Source organism: Vanellus vanellus, assembly GCF_965231255.1.
Source record: "Vanellus vanellus genome assembly, contig: HAP1_SCAFFOLD_2133, whole genome shotgun sequence".
Classification (NCBI taxonomy): domain Eukaryota; kingdom Metazoa; phylum Chordata; class Aves; order Charadriiformes; family Charadriidae; genus Vanellus; species Vanellus vanellus.
Genome location: NW_028126669.1, coordinates 1 through 17,015, shown reverse-complemented (window position 1 = coordinate 17,015; position 17,015 = coordinate 1). Strand labels below are relative to the sequence as shown.

Below are 17,015 nucleotides of genomic sequence, written 5' to 3'. Positions count from 1 at the left end.
CTGGTGGGTCTCTGGGGGGGTCACTGGGAGCACTGGTGGGTCTCTGGAGGGGGGGGGGGCGGGCCCGATCCTGCCACCGTTTCCACCCGCGTTATTTTAATCCCGGGGGGGGGCGGGGGGGGGGGGAGTGTGGGTTTGGCCGTCGCCCCATTCCCACCCCCGCCCCCCCCCCGGAAATTTCTCTGGGAAGGAGACGGGTGTCCGGGCAGCCCCCCCCCACCCCCCCACCCCTCCCCCCACCCCGCGCGCGCACACACACACACACACACGTGTCACCCCACGGCCCGACCCCCCCCCCCCCCCAAAATCCCTGACCCCCCCAAACCCCCCCTGACCCCCCCCCAAAATCCCTGACACCCCCCCAAACTCCCTGACCCCCCCAAACCTCCCTGACCCCCCCAAACCCCCTGACCCCCCCCAAAACCCTCTGACCCCCCAAAAAAAACCCTGACCCCCCCAAATCTTCCTGGCCCCCCCAAACTCCCTGACCCCCCCAAAACTCCTGATCCCCCCAAAACTCCCTGACCCCCCCCAAAACCCCCGACCCCCTCAAAAACCCCCGACCCCCCCAAACTCCCTGCCCCCCCCCAAAACCCCCTGACCCCCCAAAAAAACCCTGACCCCCCCAAATCTTCCTGGCCCCCCCAAACTCCCTGATCCCCCCAAAACTCCTGATCCCCCCCAAAAAAAACCCTGACCCCCCCCAAAACTCCCCGACCCCCCAAAACCCCCCGACCCCCCCAAACTCCCTGACCCCCCTAAACCCTTCTGACCCCCCCCAACCCCCCTGACCCCCCCCCCCCCAAATTCCCCGCCCCCACTGGGCACCCCCGAGGTTTCCCAACCCCCCCCCCCGTGACGTCACGGCGGCCACCGCGTCACCCCGCAGGAAGGGGCCCCGATGTCACCCCGGGGAGAAACCGGGGTTCGGGGGGGGGGGGGGGGGGAGGGGGGGTCCCCCGAGGTCTGTGCCCCGGGGGGGGGGTGGGGGGGGGGTGTCACCCGCACCCCATAACCGCACCTATTGGGCACCCACGGGGATGGGGGGGACAGTGGGGACACGGGGGGGTCATAGGGGACATGGGGGGACGTGGGGGGTCACAGGGGACACGGGGGGGTCATAGGGGACATGGGGGGACGTGGGGGGGTCACAGGGGACATGGGGGGACAGTGGGGACATGGGGGGACATGGGGGGACAGTGGGGACGTGGGGGGACAGTGGGGACATGGGGGGGTCATAGGGGACATGGGGGGACGTGGGGGGGTCACAGGGGACATGGGGGGTCATAGGGGACATGGGGGGACGTGGGGGGGTCACAGGGGACACGGGGGGGTCATAGGGGACATGGGGGGACGTGGGGGGGTCACAGGGGACACGGGGGGGTCATAGGGGACATGGGGGGACAGTGGGGACGTGGGGGGGTCATAGGGGATGTGGGGGGACAGTGGGGACATGGGGGGGTCACAGGGGACACGGGGGGACAGTGGGGACATGGGGGACGCGGGGGGACACGGGGAGGGACACGGGAGGGGGGTGGTGACGGGGGGGGGGGAACACGAGTGGAAACTCCCCCCCCCCCCCCCCCCCACCCCCGCTCCGCCCTTTAAAGCCGCTGCGGGGACCGGACGCGTCCCAGAGCCCCGAGCGGCGGGAGGGGACACCGCCACCAACACCGTCACCAACACCGCCACCGACACCGCCACCGACACTGGGACACCGGGACCAACACTGGGACATCAGGACATCGGGACACCGGGACACCGGGACCAACACCAGGACACTGGGACCAACACCGGGACATCGGGACCAACACCGGGACCAACACCAGGAGACCAAGATTGACACCGGGACCAACACCGGGACATTGGGACACCGGGACACCGGGGTACTGGGACACCGGGAGACTGTGACACCGGGACAGTGGGAGACTGTGACACCGGGACAGTGGGAGACTGTGACACCGGGACATCGGGACACCGCGACACCAGAACCAACACCGGGACACCAGGACTGATACTGGGACTGACACTGGAACACCGGGACTGAGACCGGGACACCGGCACCGGCACAAGGACCAACACTGGGACACCGGGACCAAAACCAGCGCTGATACTGGGACAGCCGGACCAGCACTGGGACTGACAGGGGGACACCGGGATCGATACCGGAGGTGATACTGGGACAGCGCGACTGAGACCAACAGGTGAGGGGGCACTGGGGAGACCCGGCACTGGGACTGGGACTGGGATGGGACTGGAACTGGGATTGGGGCTGACACCAGGACTGGGATTGGGATTGGGACTGGGACCAGCACTGGGAGTGGGATCAGGAGTGGGACCAGCACTGGGACTGGGATGGGACTGGGAACAGCACTGGGACTGGGACCAGCAGCAGGACTGGGACTGGGACCAGTACTGGGACTGGGATTGGAGCCAACACTGGGACTGGGACCAGCAATGGGACTGGGACCAGCAGCAGGACTGGGACTGGGACCAGTACTGGGACTGGGATTGGAGCCAACACTGGGGCTGGGACCAGCAATGGGACTGGGACTGGGGCTTGGACCAGTACTGGGACTGGGATGGGATTGGGGCTGTCACTGGGACTGGGACCAGCACTGGGACTGGGATCAAGAACTGGGACCAGCACTGGGACTGGGATTGGGACTGGGACCAGGACCAAGACTGGGACTGGGGCCGTCATTGGGACTGGGACTGGGATTGGCACTGGGACCAGCACTGGGACTGGGATCAAGGACTGGGACCAGCACTGGGACTGGGACTGGAACTGGGACCAGGACTGAGACTGGGACTGGGGCCATCATTGGGAATGGGACTGGGATTGGCACTGGGACCAGTACTGGGACTGGGATGGGATTGGGGCTGACACTGGGACTGGGACCAACACTGGGACTGGGACCAACACTGGGACTGGGACCAGCACTGGGACTGGGACCAGTACTGGGACTGGGATGGGATTGGGGCTGACACTGGGACTGGGACCAGCACTGGGATTGGGATTGGGACTGGGACCAGGACCGAGACTGGGACTGGGGCCATCATCGTGACTGGGACTGGGATTGGCACTGGGACCAGCACTGGGACTGGGACCAGGAGTGGGACCAGCACTGGGACTGGGATTGGGACCAGCGCCGGGACTGGGATTGGGGCTGTCACTGGAACGGGACCGTCACTGGGAACCGGATTGGGACCAGTCCTGGGACTGGGTTGGGATTGGGGCTGACACTGGGACTGGGACCAGCAGCAGGACTGGGACCAGTACTGGGACTGGGATGGGATTGGGGCTGACACTGGGACTGGGACCAGCACCGGGACTGGGATGGGGGCCAACACTGGGACTGGGACCAGCACTGGGACTGGGACTGGGACCAGTAATGGGACTGGGATGGGATTGGGGCTGACACTGGGACTGGGACCAGCACCAGGACTGGGATGGGGGCCAACACTGGGACTGGGACCAGCAGCAGGACTGGGACTGGGACCAGCACCGGGACTGGGATGGGGGCCAACACTGGGACTGGGACCAGCACTGGGATTGGGATTGGGACCAGTCCTGGGACTGGGATAGGATCGGGGCTGACACCGGGACTGGGACCAGCACTGGGGTCACCTCGGTGGCTCGCGTGACCCCTGGCCGCCTGGTCCCCTTCAGGATGCGGGTGGCCCCGGTGGCCCTGGTGGCCCTGGCCCTGGTGGCCCTGGTGGGTGCTGGGACACCAGTGACAGGAGGGGTGGCCCGACTGGTGGCCGACTTCGGGCTGCGGCTCTTCCGGGAGGCGATGGGACAGCGCGGGGACACCAACGCCATCTTCGCCCCTCACGGGGCCACCGCCGTCCTGGTGGCCCTCCAGTTGGCCACCGCTGGGGACAGCCGTCACCAGCTTGAGGTCGCCATGGGCTTCAGCATCAAAGGTGAGCGTCCCCGGGGTCCCTGTCCCCATGGTGGGGTCCTTGTCCCCGTGGTGGGGTGGGATGTGGGGTCTCCATCCCCGTGGGGGACACCTTGGTGTCCCTGTCCCCATGGTGGGGTGGGTTGTGGGGTCTCCCACAGCTGTCCCCACACCAGGTCACCCATGGGTGTTCCCATCCCTACGCCTGGTCTCCCATGGGTCTCCCCACACCACGTCACCCACAGGTGTCCTTGTCCCCATGCTTGGTCTCCCATGGGTGCTCCTGTCCCCATACAAGATCTCCCATGGGTGTCCCCATCCCCACATTGGGTCTCCCATGGATGACCCCACACCAGGTCACCCATGGGTGTCCCCATCCCTACACCTGGTGTCCCATGGGTGTTTCTGTCCCCATGCCAGGTCACCCATGGTTGTCCCCATGATGGGTCTCCCATAAGTGTCCCCACGCCAGGTCCCCCCATGGGTGTCCCCACGTTGGGTCTCCCATGGGTGTCTCCATCCCTTCACCTGGTCTCCCATGGGTGCTTCTGTCCCCATACAAGATCTCCCATGGGTGTCCCCATCCCCACGTTGGCTCTCCCATGGATGTCCCCAATGCCAGGTCCCCCATGGGTGTCCCCACGTGGGTCACCCATGGATGTCCCCATACCAGGTCACCCATGGGTGTCCCCATCCTTACACCTGGTGTCCCATGGGTGTTCCTGTCCCCACATTGGGTCTCCCATGGATGTCCCCACGCCAGGTCCCCCATGGGTGTCCCCATCCCCACGTTGGCTCTCCCATGAGCGTCCCCCACACCAGGTCCCCCATGAGTGTCCCCACGCCAGGTCCCCCATGGGTGTCCCCATCCCCATGTTGGGTCTCCCATGGATGTCCCCACGCCAGGTCACCCATGGGTGTCCTCATCCCTATGCCTGGTCTCCCATGGGTGTTCCTGTCCCCACATTGGGTCTCCCATGGATGTCCCCACGCCAGGTCCCCCATGGGTGTCCCCATCCCCACGTTGGCTCTCCCATGAGCGTCCCCCACGCCAGGTCCCCCATGGATGTCCCCACGTTGGGTCCCCCATAGGTGTCCCCACTCCAGGTCCCCTCGCGGTTGTCCCCATCCCCACGCCGTGACTCGGTTTCCCCCACCCCACAGACCCGGGGGTGGCGGCGGAGCTGCGGGTGCTGCGCCGGGCGCTGAGGGCACCCGACCACCTCCTGGCCGTGGCCGAGGGACTTTTCGTGGGGCGGGGGGTGACGCTGACCCCCGGCTTCGTCCCCAACTTCGTCCGCGCCATGGGTCCCCGGCGCCTGGCCAGGGTGGACTTCCGACGGGGTGAGGGCGCCCGCGCCCTCCTCAACGCCTGGGTGCAGGAGCAGACGCGGGGTGAGCACCCATGGGTGGGCCCGGGGGGGGGGTCTGGGTCCCCCCGAGAATGGGGGGGATGGGGTGTCCCGATGTCGGGGTCCCCTGGGAATGGGGGTGATGGGAATTGGGGTGGTGGGTGTCCAGATGTCGTGATCCCCTGGGAATGGGGGTGTCCAGATGTTGGGGTCCCCTGGGAATGGGGTGGTGGGAATTGGGGTGATGGGTGTCCCAATGGGTGGGTCCCCTGGGAATGGGGGTGATGGGAATGGGGGTGACGGGTGCCCCAATGTCGGGGTCCCCTGGGAATGGGGGTGGTGGGAATGGGGGTGATGGGTGTCCAGATGTCGGGGTCCCCTGGGAATGGGGGTGATGGGAATTGGGGTGATGGGAATGAGGGTGGTGGGTGCCCCGATGTTGGGGTCCCCTGGGAATGGGGGTGTCCAGATGTCGGGGTCCCCTGGGAATTGGGGTGATGGGAATGAGGGTGGTGGGTGCCCCGATGTTGGGGTCCCCTGGGAATGGGGGTGATGGGAATGGGGGTGATGGGTGTCCAGATGTTGGGGTCCCCTGGGAATGGGGTGGTGGGTGCCCCAACAGGGGGGTCCCCTGGAAATTGGGGTGATGGGAATGGGGGTTGTGGGTGCCCCGATGTTGGGGTCCCCTGGGAAATGGGGGTGTCCAGATGTCGGGGTCCCCTGGGAATGGGGGTGATGGGAATGGGGGTGATGGGTGTCCGATGGGTGGGTCCCCTGGGAATGGGGGTGTCCAGGTGTTGGGGCCCCCTGGGAATTGGGGTGATGGTGCCCAGATGTCGGAGTCCCCGGGGAAATGGGGTGCACACACACCGGGGTCCCCTGGGAATGGGGTGATGGGTGCCGGGGTGTCCCTGTCCCCGTGTCCCCCCCCCACCACCACCATGGAAGGGGACCCCCAGGAGCGCCCTTGTCCCCGCAGGGCTGATCCGGGGGCTGCTGCCCCCCGGGGCGGTGGGTGCCACCACCCGCCTGCTGGTGGCCAACGCCGTCTACTTCAGGGGCGCCTGGAGGAGCCCCTTCCCCGCCGCCGCCACCCGCCACCGCCCCTTCCACCGCCCCGGTGGCACCGCCGTCCCCGTCCCCATGATGGAGCAGACGGCCAAGGTCAACTGCGGTGAGAGACCACCCCGGCCCCGGGGCGCCTGGGTCCCCCCCCGTGTCACCCTGCGTCCCCCGTGCCACCCCGCGTGGACCCCCACCCATCTGCTGGATGCCTGTGTCCCCCCCAATGTCACCCTGTCCCCCCCCATGTCACCATGGGTCCCCAGTGTCACTCTGGGTCCCCTGTGTCACCCTGTGTCCCCAACATCACCCTGGGTCCCCCCATGTCACCATAGGTCTCCAGTGTCACTCTGGGTCCCCAATGTCACCCGGTGTCCCCAATGTCCCCCTGTCCCTCCCCATGTCACCCTGGGTCCCCAGTGTCACCCGGTGTCCCCAATGTCCCCCTGTCCCTCCCCATGTCACCATGGGTCCCCAGTGTCACTCTGGGTCCCCTGTGTCACCTGGGTCCCCCCATGTCACCATAGGTCTCCAGTGTCACCCTGGGACCCCCATGTCACCATAGGTCTCCAGTGTCACTCTGGGTCCCCTGTGTCACTCTGGGTCCCCTGTGTCACCCAGTGTCCCCAACATCACCCTGTCCCCCCCCATGTCACCCTGTGTCCCCAGTGTCACCCTGTCCTCCCCCATGTCACCATAGGTCTCCAGTGTCACTCTGGGTCCCCAATGTCCCCCTGTCCCTCCCCATGTCACCGTGGGTCTCCAGTGTCACCCTGGGTCCCCTGTGTTACCATGGGTCCCCAATGTCACCCTACTTGGACCCCCACCTTATCTCCTGGATGCCTGAGTGCCCCCATGTCACCCTGTGTCCCCAGTGTCACCTTGGGACCCCTGTGTCCCCATTGGGTCTCCAGTGTCACCTGGGGTCCCCTGTGTCACCCGGTGTCCCCAATGTCACCATGGGTCTCCAGTGTCACCCTGTGTCCCCAGTGTCACCCTGGGTCCCCCCATGTCACCGTGGGTCCCTAATGTCACTCTGGGTCCCCTGTGTCACCCCGTGTCCCCAACGTCACCCTGCTTGGACCCCCACCCCCTCTGATGCCGATGTCACCCCAGGGGACTTCGAGACGCCGGAGGGGGTCCCCTACGTGGTGGCCGAGGTGCCCTACGGCGGGGGGGGGGAGGTGGCCATGCTGCTGGCGGCCCCCACCCGGCGGGGTGTCCCCATCGTCACCCTCAGCCGCCTCCTCGACGCCCAACTCGTCACCGAGTGGGTCACCAACATGAGGGCTCTGCCCCGTGTCCTCGTCCTGCCGCGGTGAGACCCTCCGTCGCCCGGGGGGGGGACATGGGTCCCCTGGGGGTGCTGGGGGGGACACCCCCAGACGTCTGTGGGTCCCCTGGGGGGGGGGGGGATGACACATGGGTCCCCTGGGGGGGGGGGAGGGGGCACATGGGTCCCCTGGGGGGGGGGGGACACACCCCCAGATGCCTGTGGGTCCCCTGGGGGGGTTGGGGGACACACATGGGTCCCCTGGGGGGGGGGGATGGACACATGGGTCCCCTGGGGGGGGACGACACCCCCAGATGTCTGTGTGTCCCCTGGGGGGGGGGGGACGGACACCCCCAGATGTCTGTGGGTCCCCTGGGGGGGTTGGGGGGGACACATGGGTCCCCTTGGGGGGGGACACACCCCCAGATGTCTGTGGGTCCCCTGGGGGGGTTGGGGGGGACACATGGGTCCCCTTGGGGGGGACACACCCCCAGATGTCTGTGGGTCCCCTGGGGGGGGGGGCATGGGTCCCCTGGGGGGCTTGGGGGGACACATGGGGCCCCTGGGTGGGGGGGACGACACCCCCAGATGCCTGTGGGTCCCGGGGGGGGGGGATGGACAAATGGGTCCCCTGGGGGGGGGATGGACACCCCCAGACGTCTGTGTGTCCTTGGCGGGGGGGGGGGGGAGGGGTGATGGGGGGACCCCCCCCCCACTGGTGTCCTTGGGTGACCCCCCTCCCCCCCCCCCAGCTTCTCCCTGGAGACCACCTGGGACCTCCGCCCCCCCCTGAAGAATTTGGGGTCCGCGCCCCCTTTGACCCCGATGCCGCCGACTTCACCCCACTCTCAGGTAAAAGGGGGGTGGGAATGGGGCGGGAGGGGGGGGGGACACCCAGGTACACACCCGACCCACCGGGGTCCCCCATCACACCCCCCCCACCCCCCCCATCAGGTGAGGACCACCTCGTCCCTGGGTCAAGTCCTGCAGAAGGTGAAGATGGAGGTGATGGAGAATGGCACCGAGGTGGCATCGGCCACCGGTGAGTGACACGGGGGGACACGGACACCCCGGGGGGGGAGGGGGGGTCGTCCTCACTGCTCTGTGTCATCCCCCCCCCCTCCTCCCCAACAGCCGCCATCGTCTACTCCCGCATGGCGCCCCTGGAAATCCTCCTGGATCGGCCCTTCCTCTTCCTCGTGCGCCACAACCCCACCGGTATGGGGCGGGGGGGGGACGTGTGGGGCGGGAGTTGGGGTTGGGGGGGTATATGAGCCATAAAGAGGGGGTCTGGGGGCCACGGATGGGGGTCTGGGGGGGTGTGGGACTCGTGGATGTGGGTTTGGGGGTGTCCGTGCCCCATGGATGTGGGTTTGGGGGGTTTGTGCCCCATGGATTTGGGTTTGGGGGTGTCCATGCCCCACGGATGTGGGTTTTGGGGGGTTTGTGCCCCATGGATTTGGGTTTGGGGGTGTCCGTGCCCCACGGATGTGGGTTTGGGGGGGTTTGTGCCCCATGGATTTGGGTTTGGGTGGCTCCATGCCCCATGGATATGGATTTGGGGGCTTCCTGCCCCATGGATATGGGTCTTGGGGGCTCCATGCCCCATGGATGTGATCTGGGGGAGTCTGTGCCCCATGGATGTGGGTTGAAGGGGCTTCATGCCCCATGGATGTGGTTTGGGGAGGCTTCCTGCCCATGGATGTGGTTTAGGGGGGGTCTGTGCCCCATGGATGTGGTTTTGGGGGGGTTCCTGCCCCATGGACGTGGGTCTTGGGGGCTCCACACTCCATGGATTTGGGTCTTGGGTTTTGTGCCCCATGGATTTGGGTTTAGGGTCTTCGTGCCCCATGAATTTGCGTTTGGGGGAGTCTGTGCCCCACGGATGTGGGTCTTGGGGGTGTCCATGACCCATGGATGTGGGTCTGGGGGCCTCCCTGACCCCTCTCTCCCCCCACAGGCGCCATCCTCTTCGTGGGACAGGTGACGGAGCCCTGAGCGCCCCACGGCGGGGTCAGCCCCACGGCGGGCTCAGCCCCACGGCGGGTCGGGCCCCCCCATGGGGACATGTGGGGCTGAGGAGAGCTGTAATTTATTGGAGAGTAATATATTTGGGGGGGTCAACCCCCACATCCCGGCCTTGGGGTCAACCACACGTCTTTATCTCAACCGCCGCGTCCCGGTGTTGGGGTCAACCGTCAGCATGGTGTTGGGGTCACGTCCTGGTGTTGGGGTCACGTCGTGGTGTTGGGGTCACGTCGTGGTGTTGGGGTCAACCGTCACGTCCTGGTGTTGGGGTCAACCTCCACATCTCGGTGTTGGGGTCAACCACACGTCTTTACCTCAACCACCGCGTCCCGGTGTTCGGGGTCAACCGTCAGCATGGTGGTTGGGGTCACGTCGTGGTGTTGGAGTCACGTTGTGGTGTTGGGGTCACGTCATGGTGTTGGGGTCAACCATCACGTCCTGGAGTTGGGGTAAACCACCATATCCCAGTTGGGTGCCCCAGTTACACCCAAAACTGCCCCCGAGAACCCAAATTACCCCCTTTTCACCCCCAAATCTGCCCCCAGGGACCCCAAACTGCCCCAGTCACCCCCAAAACCACCTCTGGGACCCCAAATTACCCTCATTTCACCCCAAAAACTACCCCCAGGGACACCAAACTGCCCCCATCACCCACAAAACTGCCCTCTAGACCCCAAATTACCCCCATTTCACCCCAAATTCTGTCCACAGGGACCCCAAACTGCCCCAGTCACCCCCAAAGCTATCGCTGGAACCGCAAATTACTCCGTTTTCACCCCAAAACTGCCCCCGGGGACACCAAACTGCCCCCATCACCCCCAAAACTGCCTCTGGGATCCCAAATTCCCCCCATTTTACCCCAAAATCTGGGCCCCCCCCCCCCACCTCCAGCCACACCCCCAACCCGTCACCATGGCGACCGATCGCGGGGGTGGGGGGCGCTGTCGCCATGGAAACGCGCCCCTCCCTCCCTCCCCGTTGCTAGGCAACCCCACCGCCCCCCCCCCCCCCGGTTGCCGGAGCAACAGCCCCGCCCACCCCCCCCGCCCTTCACCGGAAGCACTTCCCATCCCGTTGCCCCGGCGACCAAGCCCCGCCCTTCACCGGAAGCGCCTCCCATCCCGTTGCCTCGGCGACCAGGCCCCGCCCCACCCGGAAGCGTCTTGCGCCTGCGCAGTGAGGTCGGGCCTGGCGGGAGGCGGCGACCGGCCCAGCCCGACCCCACCGGCCCCGGGACCGGCCCCGGTCTCCCCCCCCTTCCCTTCCCCTTCCCTTCCCCCGGGACCCGGCACCGGCAACACGGCGCTATGGTGAGCGGGGGGGGGACGGGGGGTTATATGCGGGGCGGGGGGGGGGGAGACGACACGATGGATCTCGGGGGGGGGGGGGGAATCCATCCGGGCCTCACCTCTGACCTCTGACCTCTGGCCCTGTGTCCTCAGCAGCCCCCCCCCCCCCCCCCGCTGGCCCCGTGTCCCCCCGCTCATACACACACCTCCCTCCTGTCGTGTGTGTCCCCCCCCAGCCCCACGGTGACACCCCCCCATGTCACCCCCAGCCCCATAGTGACCCCCCGTGTCCCCCCTCGATGTCCCCCCATGGCCTGTCCCCACCCTGACCCCCCCCATTCCCTGTCCCCAGCCCCACAGTGACCCCCCCCCGTGTCCCCCCCAGCCCCACAGTGACCCCCCGATGTCCCCCCATGGCCTGTCCTGACTCTGCCCCCCCATTCTCTGTCCCCAGCCCCACAGTGACCCCCCCCATGGCCTGTCCTCACTCTGCCCCCCCCCCCATTCCCTGTCCCCAACCCCACAGTGATCTCCCCACATCCCCCCATGCCCGGTCCTGCCCCACAGTGACCCCCCCTCATGTCCCCTCTTATCCTGTCCCCCTCCTGCCCCACGTCCCACCATGCCCTGTCCCCCTCCCAACCCCCGTGTCCTGTCCCCCAGCCCCACAGTGACCCCCCCGCCCCCCCCATCCTCCTCCTGCCCCACATCCCCCCCATGCCCTGTCCCCCTCCTGCCCCACGTCCCCCCACCTTGTCTCCCTCCTGAGCCCCCTAGCCCTGACCCCAAAACCCACAAAGACCCCCCCACCTCCCCTCCGGCCCTGTCCCCATCCTGCCCCCACTACCCTGTCCCCCAGCCCCACAGTGACCCCCCCGTGCCCCCCCCGCCCTGTCCCCAGACCCCACACTGACCTGCCCCACGTCCCCATATGCTGTCCCTCTGCTCCACAGTGACCCACCCCACGTCTCCCCCCACTCTGTCGCCCTCCTGCCCCCCTGCCCTGTCCCCCAACCCCACAGTGACCCTCCCCACATCCCCCCCATGCCCTGTCCTCCTCCTGCCCCACATCCCCTCCATGCCCTGTCCCCATCCCACCCCATGTCCCCCCATGTCCTGTCCCCCTCCTGCCCCCCCTGCCCTGTCTCCCAGCCCCACCGTGACCCCCCCATGTCCCCCCATGCCGTCCCCCTCCTGCCCCATGTCCCCCCATGCCCTGTCAACAAACCCCACACTGATCTGCCCCACGTCCCCATATACTGTCCCTCTGCTCCAGTGACCCACCCCACGTCCCCCTCTGCCCCGTCCCCCTCCTGCCCCACATCCCCCCCATGCCCTGTCCCCATCCCACCCCGCAACCCCCCATGCCCTGTCCTCCTCCTGCCCCATGTCCTCCCCAGTCCCTGTCCCCAAACCCCACACTGACCCCCCCATGTCCCCCCATGCCCTGTCCTCCTCCTGCCCCACATCCCCCCCAGTCCCTGTCCCCAAACCCCACACTGACCTGCCCCACGTCCCCATATGCTGTCCCTCTGCTCCGCAGTGACCCACCCCATGTCCCCCCCTCGCCCTGTCCCCCTCCCGACCCCCCTGCCTTGTCCCCCAGCCCCACAGTGACCTACCCCACATCCCCCCAATGTGCTGTCCCCCTCCTGCCCCTCATCCCCCCTATGCCCTGTCCCCATCCCACCCCACACCCCCCGTACCCAGTCCTCCTCCTGCCCCACATCCCCCCCATGCCCTGTCCCCAAACCCCACACTGACCTGCCCCACGTCCCCATATGCTGTCCCTCTGCTCCGCAGTGACCCACCCCATGTCCCTCCCCCGCCCGGTCCCCCCGGCCCCCCCCCGGCTGACCCTCTCCCTGTCCCCAGATGCGGTTCATGCTGCTCTTCAGCCGCCAAGGCAAACTCCGCCTGCAGAAGTGGTACCTGGCCACCGCCGACAAGGACAAGAAGAAGATGGTGAGGGAGCTGATGCAGGTGGTGCTGGCCCGCAAACCCAAGATGTGCAGCTTCCTCGAGTGGAGGGACCTCAAAGTCGTCTACAAGAGGTGACCGTCCTGTCCCCCCTCCCCTCAAAAACCCCACCAGGCACCTAAGGTCACCCCAAAGCCACCCTGGGGCAAGGCTGTAGGTGTTTGGGCCACCAGGACCACCCAAAGGCTATGCTGTGGGTGCTTGGCCATCCTGAGGTCATCCCAAAGCCACCTTGGGGCAAGGCTGTAGGTGTTTGGGCCACCAGGACCACCCAAAGGCCATGCTGTGGGTGCTTGGCCATCCTGAGGTCATCCCAAAGCCACCTTGGGGCAAGGCTGTAGGTGTTTGGGCCACCAGGACCACCCAAAGGCCATGCTGTGGGTGCTTGGCCATCCTGAGGTCACCCCAGAGCCATCTTGGGGCAACTCTAGGTGTTTGGGCCACCCCAGGGCCACCAGGACCACCCAAAGGCCATGCTGTGGGTGCTTGCTCTCCTCAGGTCACCCCAAAGCATCCTTGGGACAATGGTGTAGGTGTTTGGGCCACCAGGACTACCCCAGGGCGATGCTGTGGGTGCTTGGCCATCCTGAGGTCACCCCAAAGCCACCTTGGGGCAACGCTGTAGGTGTTTGGGGCAACGCTGTAGGTGTTTGGGCCACCCCAGGGCCTTCTGGGGTGGGCGAGGTGGCTACGGCCACACCACACCACATCTCGGGGAGGGTTTGTTGGGGATTTGGGGCCTCCTCACTTCTTCTCCGATGGGTTTTTAGGGTGTGTGCCCCCCTCCCAGCCCTGTTTTGTCATCGTTGTCCCCTCCTCCCCAGGTACGCCAGCCTCTACTTCTGCTGCGCCATCGAAGGGCAGGACAACGAGCTCATCACGCTGGAGCTGATCCACCGCTACGTCGAGCTGCTTGACAAGTATTTTGGCAGCGTGAGTGGTCACCGAGGAGGTTGGGAGACAACCTGGGGGTGATACGGGGGTGCTGGGACACCCCGTGGCCACCCCATGGCCATGTTGTGTGTGCTTGGCCATCCTGAGGTCACCCCAGAGCTGTCTTGGAGCAATGCTGTAGGTGTTTGGGCCACCCCAAGGCCACTGGGACCACCCCAGGGCCATGCTGTGGGTGCTTGGCCATCCTGCGGTCACCCCAGAGCCATCTTGTGTCCCACCCCAGCTCCATAACAGGGACACAGGAACGCCCCCGGGTCCACCCCATGGGCGCAAGACCCTCCCCAGGCCCATACCATGGACATGGGGTCACCCCAACATCCTTCTCAGGTCCATAAGATGGTCAAAGGGCCCCCCCCAGGTCCATACCACAGACACAGGAACCCCCCCCCAGGCCCATACCATGGGTATGGGGCCACCACCAGCTCCATTCCATGGTCATGAGGATTCCCACGTCCATACCATGGACATTGGGCCACCCCAATGTCCACCTCAGATCCATAAGAGGGTCACAGGTTTCCCCCCCCCCAAGTCCATACCACGGACACGGGACCTCCCCCCAGGCCAATACCATGGGCATGGGGCCACCACCACGTCCATACCATGGGCATAGGGCCACCCCAACATCTCCCTCAGGTCCATAGGAGGGTCACAGCCCCCCCCCCAGTCCGTACTGTGCTTATGGCACCCCCCAGGTCCATAGCACAGTCATGTTCCCCCCCTTCCAGCTCCACGCTGTGGGCACGGGGCCACCCCAGGCCACCTTAATCCACCTGATCCCATTAACTCCACCGCCTTAATCCCCGCGGGAGCCGCTTAGCGCCGCCGCTAACGAGGATAATCAGGCTTAGCCTCCAACGAGGCGGAGGGGGGGGGGGGGTGATGATCGTGACCCCTTCCCCCCCCCTTTCCTTTCCTGCGCAGGTCTGCGAGCTCGACATCATCTTCAACTTCGAGAAGGCCTATTTCATCCTGGACGAGTTCGTCATGGGGGGGGAGATCCAGGACACCTCCAAGAAGAGCGTCCTCAAGGCCATCGAGCAGGCGGACCTGCTGCAGGAGGTGAGGGACACCCCCCCGTGGACACCTCCTCCTCGCTATGGGGCACTGCCACCCCCCCAGAATCCCCTATGGACCCCAAGAGCCCTATAGACCCCTGTAGGGTCATGGTGCCACCCCAAAGTCCCCTATGGACCCCTGATACCCCTACAGACCCCTGTAGGGTCATGATACCCCCCCTCCACACTCCCCTATGGACCCCTGATACCCCTATAGATCCCCCATGGGGTTCTGATACCCCCCCACTCCCCTATGGACCCCTGATACCCCTATAGACCCCCCCATGGGGTTCTGATACCCCCCTCACTCCTCTATGGACCCCTGATACCCCTATAGACCCCTGTAGGGTCATGGTGCCACCCCAAAGTCCCCTATGGACCCCTGATACCCCTATAGACCCCTGTAGGGTCATGGTGCCACCCCAAAGTCCCCTATGGACCCCTAATACCCCTATAGACACCCCCCCCATGGGGTTCTGATACCCCCCTCACTCCCCTACGGACCCCTGATACCCCTACAGACCCCCCCATGGGGTTCGGGTACCCCCCCCACTCCCCTATGGACCCTTGATACCCCTATAGACCCCTGTAGGGTCATGGTGCCACCCCAAAGTCCCCTATGGACCCCTGATACCCCTATAGATCCCCCCCATAGGGTCCTGGTAGCTCCCACACTCCCCTATGGACCCCAATACCCCTATAGACCCCCCCCTATGGGGTCCTGGTACCCCCCCCTACTCCCCTATGGACTCCTAATACCCCTATAGACCCCCCTGTGGGGTCCTGGAACCCCCCCACCCTCCCTCTATGGAATCCTCAGTCCCCCCCTGACCCCCCCGATAGGGTCCTGATACCCCTTAAAGTCCCCTCATACCCCTATAGGGTCCTGCCCCCCCCGCAACCTCCCCTATGGACCCCCCCAGACCCCCTCTATAGGGTCCTGATACCCCTTAAAGTCCCCATGTACCCCTGTAGGGTCCTGTCCTCCCCCCAAAAAACTCCCCTATGGGCCCCTCATACCCCTACGGACCCCCCCACTGAAGCTCTGACACCCCCCAACTGCCCTAAACCTCCCTGGGACCCCCCCAATGTGTGTGTGTGTCCCCAGAGACCCCTTTTACCCCCTTTTTCCCCCAAAAAAGACCTTTCTTGTCCCCCCCCCGTCTCTCCAGCCCCCCAAACTGTCACAGAGCCCCCCCAACCTGTCGCAGCCCCCCCAAATCATGACACAGCCCCCCCCAAACTGTCACAGCCCCCCCCAAACTTATTCAGCCCCCCTCAAATTGTGACTCAGCCCCCCCCCCCAAACTGATTCAGGCCCCCCCCCCCCAGTTGTGACGCAGCCCCCCCCAGACTGGCCCCAAATCATGACGCAGCCCCCCCTCCCCCCCCAGCTGACTCAGCCCCCCCCCCAACCTGTCGCAGCCCCCCCCAAACTGTGACGCAACCCCCAAACTGTGACTCAGCCCCCCCCCAAAATCTCACCCTCTCCCTCCCCACATCCGTCTGTCCGTCCCCCCCCCCCCCCCCCCATGGTGCTGCAGCAGATTTTGGGGGGGGGGGGGGGGGCGGGGGGGGCCACTGCGGGCGCTGGTGGTGACTGGTGCAGGGAAATGAGTCACCGCTCCGCAGTGGTGTGTGTGTCACCCCCCCCCCCCGTATGTGTCCCCCCCCCCGGCGGCACGTGAGCCACCAATGTGTCGTGTCCCCCCCCCCTCCCAGACACAGGGGACACCCAAATGACACCCCCCCCCCCCCGACCAGTGTGGGCGACCCCCCCTCCTCATAGCTGGGGGGGGGCGTCACCCTAAACCCCATATTTAGGGGACCCCCACGTATATTTTGGAGGGGGGGGGGTCTCCCCTTTTTGACACACACCCCTCCCCGTATGTTTTGGGGGGGGGGGGGTGTGTCACCCCTTTGTGACCCCCCAACCCCATATTTAGGGGCACCCCCCCCACTATGTTTTTTTGGGGCTCTCCCCTTTTTGACACCCCCTCCCATATTTAGGAGACGCCCCCCATATATTTTTTTGGGGGGTGTTCTCCCCTTTTGGACAACCCCCCCTCCCCCTATTTAGGGGACCCCACCCTGCATGTCTTTTTGGGGGG

General features: G+C 66.1%; 2 protein-coding genes across 3 annotated transcripts; both read left to right on the top strand.

Annotated features, from left to right (window-relative positions):
• Positions 1-1,628: 1,628 nt before the first annotated feature.
• Positions 1,629-9,731, top strand: SERPINE1 (serpin family E member 1). 2 transcript variants are annotated; one of them, XM_082501573.1, is made up of 9 exons: positions 1,629-2,204; positions 3,674-3,933; positions 5,076-5,306; positions 6,243-6,437; positions 7,442-7,491; positions 8,385-8,450; positions 8,553-8,640; positions 8,733-8,816; positions 9,559-9,731. In XM_082501573.1, exons 2-9 carry the CDS (start codon positions 3,675-3,677, stop codon positions 9,594-9,596), a joined length of 1,011 nt encoding a protein of 336 aa, XP_082357699.1. In that variant the 5' UTR covers positions 1,629-2,204; position 3,674; the 3' UTR covers positions 9,597-9,731. The 2 variants fall into 2 exon arrangements, with proteins under 2 accessions (XP_082357699.1, XP_082357698.1); XM_082501572.1 differs by having other exon boundaries at positions 7,442-7,643; positions 8,351-8,450.
• Positions 9,732-10,806: 1,075 nt separating this feature from the next.
• LOC309685884 (AP-1 complex subunit sigma-1A-like) lies at positions 10,807-15,038 on the top strand. Its single transcript, XM_082501574.1, has 4 exons — positions 10,807-10,936; positions 12,791-12,969; positions 13,720-13,828; positions 14,771-15,038. The coding sequence occupies exons 1-4, from the start codon at positions 10,934-10,936 to the stop codon at positions 14,996-14,998; spliced, it is 519 nt and encodes a 172-aa protein (XP_082357700.1). The 5' UTR covers positions 10,807-10,933; the 3' UTR covers positions 14,999-15,038.
• Positions 15,039-17,015: the final 1,977 nt, after the last annotated feature.

Bases quoted from the DNA above. Each gene is read 5' to 3' on its own strand.
- SERPINE1 (XM_082501572.1), top strand. From the start codon at position 3,675: ATGCGGGTGGCCCCGGTGGCCCTGGTGGCCCTGGCCCTGGTGGCCCTG. The intron at 6,438-7,441 runs GTGAGAGACCAC...ATGTCACCCCAG, and splicing joins GACGGCCAAGGTCAACTGCG to GGGACTTCGAGACGCCGGAG. The intron at 8,641-8,732 runs GTGAGTGACACG...CCTCCCCAACAG, and splicing joins CGAGGTGGCATCGGCCACCG to CCGCCATCGTCTACTCCCGC.
- LOC309685884 (XM_082501574.1), top strand. The intron at 12,970-13,719 runs GTGACCGTCCTG...CCTCCTCCCCAG, and splicing joins CTCAAAGTCGTCTACAAGAG to GTACGCCAGCCTCTACTTCT. The intron at 13,829-14,770 runs GTGAGTGGTCAC...TTTCCTGCGCAG, and splicing joins TTGACAAGTATTTTGGCAGC to GTCTGCGAGCTCGACATCAT.